Below are 17167 nucleotides of genomic sequence, written 5' to 3'. Positions count from 1 at the left end.
TTAGATTATAAGATTGCAAATAGTCCCTGCACTGAGGGGTCAGATTTAAAATTTTTAAATAATTGAAAACTACTGAACTGTTTGTTTCATTCCACCCACTGTTCTTAAACATTAAGTATTTTAAGGTGTATTGCACTTTACCCCAAATATTACCAAACAGAAACACACCCATCTACCTATGCGTTCCAGGTGCCTGTCTGAGACAAGCACTATGTGGCTGTCCTTACGCACCTCTGGTTTGGACAGAAGCAGGTATCTGATGTTGTAAACTCCTAAGTAGGAATTATTTGTCCAGCTTTGATGCTTCCACCACCAACATACTCTTAAATTTCATTTAAAGCACCTAAATACCCTTCATAATAACTGCTTCCGTAAAATCTGTCATCAGAAAATGGGGAGATGCTCACCTCTAAGCAGATTCATCTTAGAGTACCTAAATATCAACTCATTGAGCAAATTTTATAAAATATACCTGAATGTTAATAGGCAAGGTATAAAGAGATTAAATTAAGCCTAGTTTTAACTAAGAAATTTTGGTGGTGAACACAGCAGATGTGACTCAGAGCATGTAAAATCTACTTCAGAAACGTTTGTTCAAATTAGAGACAAGAAAACAGGGTAGGATAACGAAAAGTCAACTTTGATGAATCCTTTTTAAAAGTTTTTAAATAACTATGGTCACTAAACTTAAAATAACTCAGGTTCCTATTTTTGTAAAAAATACAAACCACTTTAGTTCTTGACAAAGCACACAGGCATAAAGTTATATTTTCTGGTATTCTAAAATAATTCCTATGGATTTGCAAGCAAAAGTGAAGGCTTGAGGTTATTTTTTCTCTGCCTCCAAGCTATTGTTAAGAGAATGTATTTACAATTCCTCAAAAATTATTTCAAGGGATGTTACACCCTCAACTAAACATAGACCATTTAAGCCAGCAATACTAAACAAAAGCTCAATACAGTCTCTTTCTTTATATTTTAGTTATTTACATTGTAAACTCTTGAACAATTTGTTAACATGGATCAGAGAAATATTTAAAATGTGGTTTCAAAAGAAGTAAAACAGGTTAATAAATCATAAATAATATTAAGTCAATAAAGAAAGTCATTTTCTAACAAGTCTCAAAAATAAAAGTAAATACAAATTCAGTTGCTAGATGCCTTCCTTACAACCATAGCCAAATCTGCTGTGTGGCTTTAAAGTTCCAGAAAACTTTCAACCTAACCTAAACTTCATTTTCAGCCTAAACATTTCAGATCTACAAAATACATGTATCAGAATTACGTCCTATAGTCGGATTAAAATGCTTCCCAAAGTCTCAGAAACTTTAATTGAATGCAGAAAAGCTAAGAGTCTGAAGTGAGAAACAAAAAGGAACAGAAACAAAGTGAAGCTGTTGTCCAAATATCAAGCTTTTACGACAAATCCAAAATATATCTAGCAATTCCCCTATATCAAACAGAATAACCTATATGTAAAAGGTGCATGTTTGAATGCAATCACCTATTAGCATGCATTTTACTTACTTTGCTTTTTGCCATTTATCAGCTTCATTAAAGAGACCCAGAGTGAAGTAACCAGTTGAATGAGGTTTGGCTCAGAAAAGAAAAACCAGTTGTTAACTCGATCTACAAATTTACAACTCAGAACAGCCTGCGGGGAAGGCACTCTTTACAAACTAATATCATATATATAAGCTTTAGATTCCGAAATAATGCATTTCAGCTTTCTGCGCTGTACATTACGATTAGAAATCCTCAACTCTACCTCCCCACTCCCCGAAAAAAAATCCACCTCCGATCCTCATTGGTCCACATAGTTCCGGCCCACATGGTATCAGTGGGTGTGTCCCTCCCATCAGGTTCTCTCACTGGCTGCGAAGAAACAGCATTTAATAGGCTGTGATTTGGAAGGTTGTCAAGCTCCACGCCTCCAGGCTTTGCGTACGCCAACAGACCCAAGGTGCTGGCCGCTACGCTGCGATTCAGAGGGCAAGCAGGCTGCCTGAGCGCCAACCCCAGAAAGACGAGCTCTGACAAGGGAAAGGGGCAAGCAGAAGGGAGAGGGCAGCTCCGCCTGTCCCTCCTGCTCTACCCCTACTCCCAGACCCCAGCAAAAAAATGTTCACCCACGTGCACTTTCCCACCGACAAGTTAGAAAAGCAGGCAGTGCGTTCGCCTTTCATAGAGCTGTGAAGCTCTGCGTCCAACCGGCCCATTCTCCAGATGGATGGAAGCAAAAGTCAGGCTCAGGCAGTGATCTTCAGTGCTTGGCATCCCGGGGGAAAGAATCAGCCCCGGGCGGCCCCTGCGACTACTCCCCGACGGCGGGCGCTGGGACCCACCGGGTGCACCGTGGCGCCTGCCCCGCCGCTCCCGGGTGCCGGGCCCCGCGCGCCGCGCCTGCCTCGCGCCCGCGCTCCCCTCCCGGCGAGACTTACGCGGCCTGTTCTTCCTCCCCGAGTCCATCCTCCTCCGAAGCCGGCATTTCTTGGCAGGAGAGTCGTGCTGAGGGGGCGGCGGCTGCGGCTGGAGCTCGGGCAGGAGCGGGAGGCGTGGGGGCTCTGCGTCGCCGCCGCCCGCGGGGCTCCGGCTGCAGAGGCGCGGCGGCTGGACCGGCGGCGGGTGAAAGCCGTTGTGCAGCAGCAGCCCGTTCACGGCGGCAGCGCCGGCGTCGGCGGGGGCCGCCGGGGCGTGCGAGGCCGAGCGCTCCGGCTGCCTGCCCCGGTCGCCCATGCCCGGGGCTGGTGGGCCAGCGCGCTGGCCCCGGCTCAGGCGGCCTCGCTGGAGGTCATTCTCGGGCGTCTTTATTTCCCCGGATCCTCCCTGCGGCTTCCGATTCAGCAGCCGCAGAGCCGGCGCCGGGGGATGGCGAGCCGGGCGCTCCTCCCCTCCTCCCACCGACTCCCCGCCGTCCTCCGCGCCCTGCCCCCCGCGCGCCGGCCCCGCCGCGCCGGCCTGGAGCATGCCCGCCCCGGGCGCGGAATCGGGGATCCCCGTGCACCCGCAGCCGGGGCCCCCGCAGCCCGCCTTCCCCGGATCCCCCGGCCGCGCGACTTCAAACGCGGCTTCCTCGCCTCCTAGACCTGTCCCCGCTACTGAGCATGCCCAGTCCTGCCCGCCACCGCCACCGACGAGTTTCAACATGGGGACTGAAGTTCTCTGGGTTTGCAAAGAAGAGAGAGGCGGGTTGGGCTTTGTATGGCGGAGCGAGCCGTGGGGGGACTTGGGCGAGGCGGGCGCGATGAGAGCGAGCAGCTTCGGGAGGAACGCAGCGGGAAGACAATATTTGTAGAGGTTTCAGGTTTGCTAATCCTGTCCCCCGTGGACCAGATACCTTTGCAAGGTCATTCACGTTGTCCCCTCCTCCCCGAAAGCTTTGTGAATGTGTGTGTGTGTGGTTAAGTGACCAAACTACTCACAGGCTTGAGGGGAGGGAGAATGATTATTTATAGAAAGGTAGGCCGATTTGAGGAGGGAGAGGACTGAAATTTCTTTGCTGGCACACTTAGAAACACCATTTGGTCTCGTGGATGGTCTTTTGCAGGGAGGAAACCTAGGAATACAGTGTAAGGACAGCGAAGGACACAGCTGTAGGCAGGATTAACCGGTGCTGGAAGAGACCAAGTAAACAGACGCGGTCCCAAGCTATAAAAAGCACTTTCCTCACCCAGAAAGGACTTCAAGAGACAATGTCATCCTATTTATAGATTAAGGAATTGCCTGTGTTTTAAGAAGAGAAGGCAGCATCGCATGGTGGTCAACACCATAAGCTATGGAGTCAGCGCTGGGTTCAAATTCTTACTCAGCCACTGAGCAAACCCGGAGAAAATCATGGCTCAAGTTAACGCAGCGGACACTAGGAAACACGACAGGGCACGCTCAGCGGGCAGGACAAATTTGGGTGGTGAAGACCCTCCTAAAATTGTGTAATCCCTTGAAGCTTCAGCTTTTGACTCTATCAAGGAGCTGTTGAGAAATCAACCTAAATGTACCTGGTACAATCCTGGCACACAGTAAATGCTCAAAAGAGGTAGTTATCCCTATTACACTGTTACTATTAGCGGTTCACCCTTCATTTCAAATGAGGAGAACCAACCATGCCTAGAGCCATATTTACTGTGTGGTTTATTATGGGTGACGTTCTCCATCATTTATATTCACTTAATCTACAGAGGAGTCAGAGGCCAGCAAGTGCTGGCTGGGCCACTAAGTCGCCAATCCCCTGGGCCTCAGTGCATTCAGCAGCAGCCAGGGCCTGAACCTCCGAATGGCACTTCCTTCCAGCAGAGCCTTACCTAGAATCCCAGCTTTAGAACCAGAGGGGCCATTTGAGAGCTCTGGTCCATCCACTCATTTTTTTCAGATAAGGAAAGAGCCATAGAGAGATGGCTGAGGTTATTAAGAGCAAAGCAAGGGCTAAATCCTAAATCTTCTAACTATCTCTGCTTCCCTGACCTTATTATACTATTTGAAAGCACAGAGAAAAAAAAAAACCTAGGTGATATGGCCCGTGCCTAACCTCTCCTGCCTCATCTCTGTCTCCCTGTGCTCTCGCTACAGAGCAGTCTGTCAGTTCCTCTAACAAATGATTATCCTTTTGCGTCTGTTTCTGTTGCCTGAAATTCTCTTGCCGCAGACCTCTTTGTCTACTGGATTCCAACTCAATCCTCAGATGTCTGCTTCAACCTCTCATATTTAGAGAAAGCTTCCCTGACATTTAGGCCTACATTAGGTCTCCCTACACTTTACCTTCATGATTCTATCAGTACCTCTGCAATTCATCTGTTGTGAATAACAACAGGACATCACTGAAGTGTTAAAATGATGAAATGAATTAATATATGTAAAGGGCCCAGCACATTGTGCTATGAAAACATTAGATATTACTATTTGATTGTTCATCTCCCTCACCAAACTGTAATCTCCATTAAGGCAGATGACTCTTTGTTTATCATTGTATTCCTAGGAAACCCTTGGTAATTATTTGTGACTAAATAAATGACTGTGATATTTTACCCAGGGTGTCTCTCACTTCCTACTGTAAATTTGCTAAAAAATTTCTATTGCTATTCTTAAATATTCAAATATATACTTTTCAAATTCCCACATAATTTAAGCTAGGTCGTTTAGGAAGCAATTTACATCAGAGATGCCAGTAGAAGCTTTAGCAGTGCGGTGTCTCCAAGGACATATTCTCTCCAGCTTGATTCCCAGGCATGGTGAGGAAGGCCTGAGCCAGGTGGCTCAGACCCAGGTAGGCCAGAAGTACTGGTACTGGGGGACAGGACGTCCTCCACCTGCTTCCCTCCTCCAGTCCTTGTTGGCTGGTGCCCTGGATCAGTTACAAATGGCATGTGGTAGGGAGGAAGTCAGGCGGCATCTCACAGATTTATTCAGGGGGGTGTGTCTCAGAGGTTAGCTTTGAGGCACGAGAGATCATGTGCTCCAGCAGGGGCATGGAACAAAATGTTTGGAAGAGAGGGAGGAAGGAACCCGCAAGCCACTTCTCCCTCCCTCCATTCATTCATTCATTTACCAATCATTTATTAAGTTTGTACTATGTTGTAGGCACTAAAACAGATAGTGGGAATACAAAGACAAAATAGGCGCCTTCACTGCCCTCTATGGGCCTACAATTCAGTAGAAAGAGAGAGAAGTCAATGGTTCTCCAACATCAGTGTACAAATGAATAACCCAGGGAGTTTTTACTTTTAACTTTTTGTTGAAAATAACATACATAGAGAAATATATACACATTCTAATGGTAGAGCTCAATGAATTTTACACAAATGAACACCTTGTATAACCAGCACCTGATTAAGAAATGCAACATTATGAGGCGGCTAGGAGATTTTTTAGGAGTAGATTCTGGGCCCAGGTCCATAGACTGTTTCAACAGGTTTGGAGTACAGGAGTCTGCATGGTGATGAAGAAAATGGTAAGTATTTTTAAGATTAAGGAAACAAAACAGTAACGACAACTTTTTAAGAAATGTGATTATAATGCAGATGATCCTTGTTTGGAGAAACAATGATCAAAGCAAAATACAGTCATGTACTGCATAACGATGTTTTGGTCAACAACGGACCACATATATGATGGTGGTCGTGTAAGATTAGTACATACAGCCTAGGTGTGGAGTAGGCTATACCATCTAGGTTTGTGTAGGTACTGTAGAGGAGGAAGGAATCTTCCTCTACGCTTCTAGGTTCTTCTGGCTGGTCTAAGAATTAAATTGACATGAGACATATTAATAGGATAAAAACAAAGAAGAGTTTAATAATGTGCATATATAGGAGAAATCCAGGAAAACCTAGTAACTCGCCAAAATGGCTGATGCCCTCACCTTAAATATGATCCTCAGCTAAAGACAGAAGAAGATGTTGGAGGTGGGGAGAGTCAGGGACTTCAAAGGGAAGGAAGGCAATTCATAGGTAGGCGAAAACGTTTGAAAAACAAGTGTTTGTTTGGCCACACAGAAACAGAAGACGACAGAAGGGAGCCCAGCAAACAGGCTTTCCTAGGTTCTTCCCTATTATCTAGTCTATGTTATGCTAAGGTGACAGCTCTCTTCCTGAGACAGGTTTTTTTGTTTTTTTTGTTTTTTTAAAAAAACTGGAATTCTTTTAGGTAGTTAAGGGGGAGGTAACAAGAAAAATCTTCTGAGTCTTTTATTTCTTAAAAATAATTAGCCTAAACGTGATCCTCATGGCAAAAAGACACATTTTGGGGTGGCATATTTGGTTCCCCTTCAGTACACTCTATGATGTTCACACAACGATGAAATCAACTAAAAATGCATTTATCATAACGTATTCCTGCCCTTAAATGATGCATAACTGCATGTCACCTATGCAGTGGGAGGTAACTCCAGAGGAATCCAGAGAGTGAGCTTAGGCGAGGAGGAAGGGAGGTGGTGCTGAGATGGATGTTAAAATTGTCTTCAGGGAGGAAATGACCCTTAAACTGAATTTTGAATAATAATGAGATTTCTTCAGGGAAGTTTATTAAAGAAAATCTGTTCAGAAATGAGGGAGTGGAGACTTTGCAGGTGGGTTTGAAACCATCTGGCATGTTTGGGAAACTGCCAGGAGTTCAACGAGGCTGAAGGACAGCTTATGAAGGAAGAAGGTGAGTGATAGCAGCTGAAAAGGTTAGATGGGGTCCAAATCTCAGATGGCTTTCTGCCCATAGGAAAGAGTTTGGACTTTTTTGTGAGAGCCAAAGGAAACTATGGAAGAGTTTATAAAGGCTATAGAAAACTTGCATTCTGGAAGAATCTCTGGTAGCAGCCTGGAGAATGGATTGGGGGAGGAGGTCCCTAGTTGGGGATACCAGGTAGAAGACTATCAGAAAAGATCCAATAAGAGATGATAAAGGACTGGGTGAAGGTCACAGCAGTCAGAATGACACATCAGGCATCAGGTGGATTCAAGAATTGTTTAAGGGTAGAATCCATAAGACTTGGCGACCAGTTGGAGGGTGAAGGGGAGGTAAGGCTAAGATGATTTCTGTTTCCAGTTTGGGCAACTGGGAATATGGTGGTTTCAACATGCATGATAAAATTAACAGAAAAGGAGCAAGACCTTCTGCATATATTCTCTCTGCATCTGACACTTTAAAAAGGATGATGTTTAAAAATATAGATCTGATCATGACATTCTCATACCTGAATTCCTTCATGGATGCTGCATATTTCATAATACATCTAAACTCTTTGGCAGGGCACATTCAGGACCTGCACGCCCTGCCTGCCTCGCCTCCTGCACTCCCACTCTCACCCTGTGCTCCCGTGAAATCACAGGTGCAGGTCCCCAAAGGTCCTGTGTGATTCTCACCTACTCATTGCTCAGGACTCAACTAAAGTACTCAATGGAAGGCCTTCTCTGAGCAGATCTCCCCAGATTGGGTTGGGTGCCTGTCTGGTGTATGCTTCTCTGGTATCACTCTTTGCTTGTCTCAGTCTAATTTCAACACTTATCACATTTCATTGTAAATATTTTTTGGGAGGGGTCTTTTGAAGGATGAGAAAACAAGAAACCAAATCTCCCTCCTAGCCAAGATGTGTTCTTTTTGACCATCTGGGTGCTTTAAAATTAAAAGTTTGGATTAGAAAACAAGTAAGCTAAATTTATACTTGCATGCTACCTGCCTGGCCCCTGAATCACTTCTGACCGCTCTCATTCTCCCTAACCAGGTATTGGGACTCTCATCCTTGAATCCTCAGGACTCAAGACAGTGCTGGGCACAAACTGGAGCTGATAAAAATGTGCATTGAATCAATGGAGGATGCAGTTCCCTCACTGTACAGATGAAGAAGTTGAGGTCGAAGAGTGGAAGACAGGTAGAAGCCCCACTTTTTGGTGAGCCTGGGCTGTAAAACTCCCCAAGGAGGTGGGCCCAAACTCAGGACAGCAATCCTCATTGGCTTAAGTCTCTGATTGACTTAGGAACAGTCTGGCTAATTAAGTATCAGGGAAAGTCTGGTGGATTCTGAGAAAGCTTTTCTCCCATAAAAAGAGGGAGGTCAGTACTGTGGGTTAGTAAGCTAATTTTTAGTTACTCTAAATAAGACTTTTAATTTACTGTTATTTTCTGAAGACACAGGTAAAACCTGTCCACCATGCCATCATTACACATTATCAGTGAAGAAATTCTAGTTACTTGCTAAAATGGAAATAAAGTCAAATATGCCCAAGCTTTCATCCACCTAATAACTACCTTGATGCTACAATGTGAGCTCAGAGAAAGGGTACACGTCAAGACACAGTTTAAAAAGAATTACTAGAACTTTGACTGCCAAAATAATATTGACCCAAGATGAATTTCTTTTTCATTTTTGCTTCTCCGCTCATTGTTGATGTTGATGCCTTCCTTAGAGATTCGCCATGAAGACACCTCATACAAAAGACTATTTTTGAGTAAAGTGCTATTTTCGATTACAGTGCTTTTCATACTGCTTTCTAAAATACTTGATAAATAAAAGGATGAATTGACCCTGTCCCTCTCAACAGGGCAAAGCGAATGTAAGGCAAATTACTCACTGGATCAAAGCATTAAAGTGGGTTTAGGCCAATCCCTTTCTACTGTTCTTCTGTATTGGTTGCTTTTTTTCCCGATGATGGAGTATTTTCTACTCAATACGCTTATTGCCTATTTAAGTGGGGGTTTTTTTGATCAACAGAGATGGAATATATAGCATCAGCAGCTGCACATACCAGTAATAGCTGTGTGTACAGGAATGAAACACTTGCCATGTGAACAAACTTCCTGTCAGTCACTAATATTTTTTGAGCATCTACTAATCATGATCTGGTGAAGGGGCATGGAGTGTGGCTGTCTAGAAATTTGATAAGCTATAATAAGAATAGCCCCAAGTATTGAGCATAATTTCAGGAATGGAGCTGGGTTTAGCAAAATTAAAATTTCCTAGCTATAACAATCTCTATTTTGTATATTTATTCAATAGAAATTTTTAGATGATGCTACCATGTGCTAGGCACTGTTGCAAGTACTGAGGTTACAGTGATGAGCAAGGCAAAAAGGTCCCTCCCATCATGGAGCATACATTCTTCTGGGGGCGGGGGCAGGGTAAGACAGACAATAAACAAGCAGATAAATAAATACAGACAAAGTGAAATAAAAATTAAAGAAAATTATGTGAAAGAGAATAACTGTAAGAGGGGGGCCAGTTTAGACGGGGGTAGTTGAGGAAGCCACATTGATGCTGGTACCTGAAGGTTGAGAGACTGAGATGTGAACTGTCACGTAAAGAGATCTGGAAGAGCACTCCAACTTACAGGAGAGGGGAAAAAATGTGTGTATATCTAGCTAGCTAGCTAGCTATATCTATATTTCTATATCTGTTTCTGTGTATGTATATGTATGTATATATATATAGTCATCTTTCCATAACCAAAGTTCCAGTATTTTGGGTATGTTAGTGATTAGGGAGTATGCACATTCCTTCGAGAAGGATAGCAGTGGTAGAGAGAGTCATATCTTAGGGTCCCAGCATTCGGGACATTCATATTTGTCTTATAGCTTCCCTGTTTTCCAGGTAAAGTCCCCTCTGAAAAGTGAAGGTCCTTCAGCTGCAAATAATAAAAGTCACTTTAACTCAACTTAGCATAAAATGAATTAATACAGTGTGAATTAATTGGGTGAATAAAAATCACAGGAGAGGCTGAAGGAACAGCCTCTAGGCGAGGTCCCAGTAATGATTCCCAGAATTCTGCCACAGAATCAGCTTACCAAGGGAACTGCTGGACAGGAGCGGCTACTTCCGGAACAACAGTAAACCAAGAAATCAGGGAGTCATGGCTCCTACTGCTGGTCCACGACTGACTGTTTCAGACTGAATCTACACCTGCCAAATGCACGCCTCGTATTCTGTGTCTCCAAATCCATGATATCCAGGACAACACGCTGGGACCTCTGCTGCTTTTGCACTGCCCATCAGACAAAACAGCAGAAGTGCAGCCTCCTCCTCAATTTGGCCTTCCAGATGTTGCCCAAGTGCATCTGCTTGGCTGAGCTAAGCCATGTACAGAATCCAAGCTCTAAGGGAGTCTGGGAAATGAAGTCTTCAATTTTCTCTCTTCTACCATGCCATACAACATATTACAAGGGGTCGAAATGGTATTGAGTGAGCCCATCTATTTACTGGCCACAACCCTCAATAGAGAATTTTGATACTTAGGTAGCATGGTTTGCCCAGGACCTTTTGGCATCCTGGGAACTCCCTGAGTCCCAGGCAAACTGGGACAGTTGGTCCAGCGATGAGGTAGCCAGGCTTGAAGCTCCCTGTAAATTCTTTCATACGGGTTGAAATCGAAAGCAGGACTAAGCAAGTAATGATAACTATGCTGTGGTGTTAAGAGTTCTATCCCTAAAGTCACTCAGACATAGATTTGAATCCCAGCTCCTCCTCTTAGTAGCTGTACGACCTTGCTTAATTTACCTCTCAGCCAGTTTCTTCTTCTATCCAGCACTTTCCAACAGAATTCTGTGATGAGGTAAATACACTATATCTACATTGTGTTAGTCACTAGTCACGTGTGGCTTTCAAGTGCTTGATATGTGGCTAATGCAATAAAACTGGATTTTTAATTTTATTTAATTTTAATTAATTTACATTTATTTTTTATTTACTTATTTTTAAGTCACTTTATTGAGGTACGATTGATGCACAAAAAACTGTACATATTTGATGTGTACAACTTGGTGAGTTTAGAGATAAGTGAAACCATCACTACAATCTATGCCATAAACTTATCCATCACTTTCAAAAGTTTCCTCTGCCCTCTGTATTTATTATTACATTATCACTATTATTATTAATGTGATAAGAGCACCTAGCATAAGATCGACCTTCTTAGTAAATTTATAAGTATACAATATAGTATTATTAACTATAGGTACAATGTGTACCATAGACCTCTAAGACATATTTTGCATAACTGAAACTTGGTGCCCTTTGGCTGACACCTCCCCATTTCTCCCTTCTCCCAGGCCCTGGAAATCATCATTCTATTCTCTGCTTCTGTGAGTCTGACTATTTTAGATTCCCTTATATAAGTGGTATCATATAGTATTTGTCCTTCTATGTCTAGTTTATTTAACTTTGCATGATGTCCTTTAGGTTCATCTGTGTTACTGCAAATGGCAGGATTTCCTCTTTTATAAGGCTGATAATATTCCATTGTATGTACATACTACATATTTTTATCCATTCATCCACTGATGAACACTTAGGTTGCTTCAATGTCTTGGCCCCTGTGAAGAATCCAGCCATTAACATGGGGGTGCACATATTTCTTTAAGATCCTGATTTCAATACCTTTGGATATATACCCAGAAGTGGGACTGCTGGATCATATGGTAGTTCTGTTTTTAATTTTTTGAAGAACCTCCATATTGTTTTCCATAGTAGCTGTACTACATTTAAATTTAAATAGCAACATGTGCCTAGTGGTAACTGTATTGGGCAGCACTGTATACCATGGGGATAACAGTAATGTCTACCTCATTTATTTATTTATTCAACAAATATTTATTGAGTATCTTCCATGAGCACCTGCAGGTATTGTGCTAAGGAAAACATCATGAAGCTTACAGTGAGGCAGTCAGACCTTAACAAGTGAACAAATAAAATAACCTCAGTTTATGGTTAATAAATAGTATAAAGCAAGTAAACAGGATAGAGCTATGCAGAATAATAGGGGGTGTATTCTTTAGATGGGGCATCAGGGGGACCTTCCTTGAAGAGATGGTGCATGACCCAAACTTCATCTACCACTGTCTCCCAGCTCAGAGTGGCTATGTGACACAACTCTGCCAGTGAGATAGAAGTGGAAACTGGTCAACTGATGTTTCAGGAAAGTTTTTGTTTTTCTGATAGAATAGGAACAGGTGAACCAATTTGAGGACACTCCCAAAGGCCAAAGATGGGATAATTTGAGCATCAATAAGGATAATAACTGCAATATATTGAAACACATCAAATATGTCTAAATCCATAAGTTCACAAAGACAGTTTTTTTTTAAAAAACCTTGACTGGTTATCACTGGAGGATGCTAGTGAATCAATTCATTATTTTGGAAACTGGTAAACTAAGGAAAAGAATCAAGCATTTATTTTTCCTTATTGTCTGTACCCGTTGGGTAACCTAATAAGAGAGGGAGTAAGTTTCTCTTTATAAAAGTATTCCAGCTAATAAACGAAGAAGGAATGATAGACTTCAAACATCACCATTTTATAGCATAATGAATTAAGGAGTCTAGACATTAATCATCAAAAGCTGCTAATATCACAAAAAGAGAGACAACCAGACATTAGATGCTTCCAGATAGCAGAACATTACACCTCCTACGAAGTGTTCTTGCCAAAAAAGACGACAAAAACAACAACAAACAAACCTGAATCTAGTCAAACCTATAGCTCCAAGATATAGAGGACAGAGGACACCATCTGGGTGCGATTAGGAAAATCCAGATTGTGGGAAACTCTATAGGCAAATGACCTGGTTTCTTAAAAAAATAAATTAAGAGGGAAAAAGAAGATGAAGGGGAATCCTCCAGATTAAAAAGGACTTCAAGGACATATCAATTGCAAGTATTGGTCTTATTTAGATACTTTAAACTGTAAAAAATACTTTTATGGGACAATTGGAAATTTGCATACTGTATATTTGATGATATTGCAGAATTGTTAATTTTTTTGTGATAATGGTATTGCGGTTATGTTTAAAAAGGAAGAGTTTTATCTATTAGAGATACACAGTGAAATATTTGTGGAAAAATGATACAATGTCTGTGATTTGCTTCAAAATAATAATATGAGAGGGAGAGGTAGGTGGGCAGGGTTAAACAAGATTGGCCACAGGTTGATAATTATTGTAGCTGCATGATGGATCCATGGAGAGGGTGTCTTAATACTATTCTATTTTTTATGTTTGAAATTCTGCATGATAGAAAGTTAAATAGGGGCCATCCTGATGGTGTAGAGGTTAAGTTTGTGCACTCTGCTTTGGCAGCCCAGGTTTCACAGGTTTGGACCCCGGGCATGGACCTAGCACTGCTCATCAAGCCACACTGTGGTGGCACCCCACATAAAACAGAGGAAGATGGGCACAGATGTTAGCTCAGCAATAATCTTCCTCAAGCAAAAAGAGGAAGATTGGCAACAGATGTTAGCTCAGGACCAATCTTTCTCACCAAGAAAAAAAAAAGTTAAATAAAAAGTGGGCTTTGCTCCTTGACCCTCCCCTTCTTCTGCCTGGAAGATGGAGTTAAGGCCTTAAGGTGGAGCAGTCATCTTGTGACCATGAGGCAGCAAGTATGAGGTCAGACATGAGAGGTCAATATATGAAGGATTGTGGAGCTGAAGACAGGAAGAGAGACTGAGTCCCTGTGATCTCATGGAGCTCTTGTGCCAGCCCTAGAATGTCTACTTTTGGAAATTTCATTATAGAAGATAAACACACCTCCATGTGTTTAAGCCTATCTTTGATGAGGCTTCTTTTATTTGCAGGCAAAATCATTCATAACTCATACAGCTAAGACCCAAACTATGAGAAGGAACAATTTAGGTGAAGAGCAAAGCAGAGGGCACCATGGTCAAAAGGGCCTTGGACAGGAAAGAATTTGGAACTTACAGAAGGCCTGTGTGACTGGAGCATCATGAGGGAAGAGAAGAGTGGGATAAGATGAGGTTCAAGGTGTAGACATGGGCTTGAAGACTTGAGTCACAGCAGTCCATAGTAAGCAGTCTGGGTTATGCTAGGCATAACAGGAAACCACTGACAGTTTCGAAGTAGACAATTGACAGCAATTGATTTATTTATGCTTAGAAAGATAACTCTGGCTGCTACATAGAGAATGGACAGTGGCAAGGGCACGAGAGAAAGCCTGGAGAGACCAAACAGGAGGCAGCCATTCAGACGAGAGCTGATGGGAGCTTGGCAGTAGAGATGGACAGAAGTGGACAGTTTTGAGACCTATTTTGGAAGTAAAATCAACAGAAATTATTAAATGGATGTAGAAGATTAGGAAAAGGGAAAAGTCAAAGTTGACTCCTAGTTTTCTGGTTTTAGCAATAAAGTAGAATTGGAAGAGGTAAGCTTCATATGCCAATTGGATATCCTAAAGGCTATGTCAATTAGGCAGGTAGATATGAGTCTGGAGATGATAAGAGAGGCCTGAACTATACATTTGGAAGCCATCAGCATAATAGTGTAAAGCTTGTGACGGAAGAGATCACCTAGGGAAATGGTGTAGGTAGAGAAGAAAAGAGGACCAATGATTGAATCTTGAGAAATACCAACATTTATCCATAGAGCTGAGAAAGGAAAACAGACTGAGGAAGTAGAATCTCATAAAAGAGAAGAAAAACCAGGAGATTACGGTGTCACAAAAATTAAGAGAGGGAAATATTTCAGAGTCCAAGTGGGCCTCATGCTGCTGAGAAGTGGAATAAGAAGAGAACAATAAAGTGGACATTGTTGTTGACAGTAAGAATGTCACTGGTGATCTTCACAAGAACAATCTGAGAGGAGTGGTAGAGCTGGAATCCGAATTTGAGTGAGCTGAAGAATGAATAGGAGATGAAGTAGAGATGATGTATACAGAAACTTTCTTGAGAATCTGCTATAAAAGGAGCAGAGAAACAGGGCAGTAACTGGAGGGAGTTTAGGGGTCCAAGTAAGGTTTTCAAAGATGAGAGATAGTGGAACCTGCTTGAATGCTGATAGAATGATCCATTGGAGAGGGGGAAAGGTGATGGGCTCTAGATCACAGATGGAAGGAAGGTCTTTAATGGGAGGAGAGGCACTTCCTCCATTGCTGGAAGAGCAGAGGAGAAGTAGATACAGATGCAGAGAGAAGTCTAGATTTGATGACTGAAAGATGAGGTAGTTTCCTTCTCTATTACCAGTGAAATATGAGGTGAAGTCATCAGCTTAGAGTGTGAGAAAGAGAGTCTGGGAGAGGTTTTAGGAGAGAGGAAGGGTATGAAATAGTGGAAAATTCAGTTTACTTCTGAAATTGCCAGGCACTGTTGAGCAACCACTTGAGGATGGTGAACAGCAAGTTAAAGACATTTAAATTTAAAGACATTTAACTGAGATGTTCAGTAAACATTAGCTTTCATTATTCTTAAATGCCAGGTAAGTAAGACTCATTTAACCCTAACAACATACCCTAAAGTTAGGTGTTATTATCCTCATTTCTAAGAGAAGAAAATTTAGTCTCCCCAAGGTCATTAAGTTGCCCAGAATCATACACTAGTTTAGGTGGTAGAGCTGGGATTGGAACCTCGGTTGGGCTACCCTGAAAGTCAGAGCTTTCCTCCACCAAACCATGTAGGCTGAGGCAGCGTTGTCCTATCAGGCTGCAGAGTGGGAGTGGCTGGAGTGCCCTCTGGCAGTTGGAGGAGCACTAGCTTTCATGGATCACTCCCGGTCCTACGGGCCAAAGCAGTTGAAGAAAACTCTTCCAGGATAAGCTTTCAGCTGCCATCCCTGTTGCTGCTCTGCAGAGGTCACACATATGACTTTGGACCAAAGTCAATGCCAATGATGCACATCTGCTTTTTACATAGGGGGCAATTCAGTAGCTAGGGTAGGATGGCATTTATTTTCAGCCAGCATTTCTCATTCAAACATCTTTTTCAAATCCTTTGGCAGATAAAAGGTTTTGCTTGTTTAGCGGCATTAGACAACATTTATTACACTCCTGATTTTGTGGATCTGGAACTCGGACAGGGCTCGGGGGAAATAGCTTCTCTATTTCATCATGACTGGATGAGTAGAATGGCTCAAATGGCTACAGATGGTTGGGATGGTTTAACTGAGACCACATATCTGAGGCCATAATTCTGGTTGCTTGTTTGGTTCCTCAGTTTTTCTCCACATTGTGTGTGCTGGCGCTGAACTATCCAAGAAGGCTTCTTCACTTCCATGTCTGGTACCTAGCATGAACTGGCTGGAGCAGTCTGGGCTAGCTGATCATCATTCTATTTCCACATGACATCTCTGCTGGGCTAGCTTGGGCTTCTCCACAACATGGCAGTCACAGGGTAGTCAGACTTCTGTGGTGGCTGGCTTCAAAAGAGAATATTCACACTGCTTAGATTAACCTACTTTACTGCATAAACAAGTGTCATTGAGAAGATTGGGGCAGCAATTTAGCCACTAAACCATTAACATTTGGACATGTTTGAGAAGAAGCAACATAGAAGTGTTTTCCATTCTTTTATCCTAAAATTAGATCAAAGTCTGTATGTGAAGTGAGGCCACCTGTGGGCCAAGGCTGGTTCACACCAGTCTACACATTCTTCTCCTTGTTCTGCAGCCGTCTTCAGTCTTCAGAGTACTTGAACCAATCTGCCTGATTATGTTTCAGCTGGGATGGCTGACGGTCTTGAAACTTTCACCTCTTTGGCACAAGCTACATCACATTGTTTAAAGTCATTATTGGACATACGAAGATCCAGAAAAATGGCCTCATCTGGTAATGCATCTTTAAATTCTACTCATAGGGATTTATCTTAAGCCAAATTCAAAAGAAGAAAAATAAGCCAAATATACAATTGTGTGTTATAGTACCATCTATATCAGAGAGAGGGAGGGAGGGAGACAGGGAGGGTGGGAATGGAGAGAGA

General features: G+C 42.7%; 1 protein-coding gene across 3 annotated transcripts in view; it reads right to left on the bottom strand.

Moving 5' to 3' along the window:
- The window catches only part of PANK1 (pantothenate kinase 1), a 52257-nt gene extending 48982 nt beyond the window's left edge, over positions 1 to 3275 (bottom strand). Inside the window, exon 1 of one of the 3 annotated variants that reach the window (XM_044754494.2) lies at positions 2442 to 3275. In XM_044754494.2, coding sequence (XP_044610429.2) covers positions 2442 to 3147 — 706 coding nt within the window. In that variant the 5' untranslated portion in view covers positions 3148 to 3275. Of the gene's footprint in view, positions 1 to 1527; positions 1800 to 2441 lie in introns of those variants that run through there. The other 2 variants (XM_014839413.3, XM_070487347.1) reach the window with 2 other exon arrangements.
- Between the last annotated feature and the right edge of the window lie 13892 nt (positions 3276 to 17167).

This window comes from Equus asinus, chromosome 2 (genome assembly GCF_041296235.1).
Source record: "Equus asinus isolate D_3611 breed Donkey chromosome 2, EquAss-T2T_v2, whole genome shotgun sequence".
NCBI lineage: Eukaryota > Metazoa > Chordata > Mammalia > Perissodactyla > Equidae > Equus > Equus asinus.
This window is presented reverse-complemented; position numbering and strand designations above follow the sequence as displayed.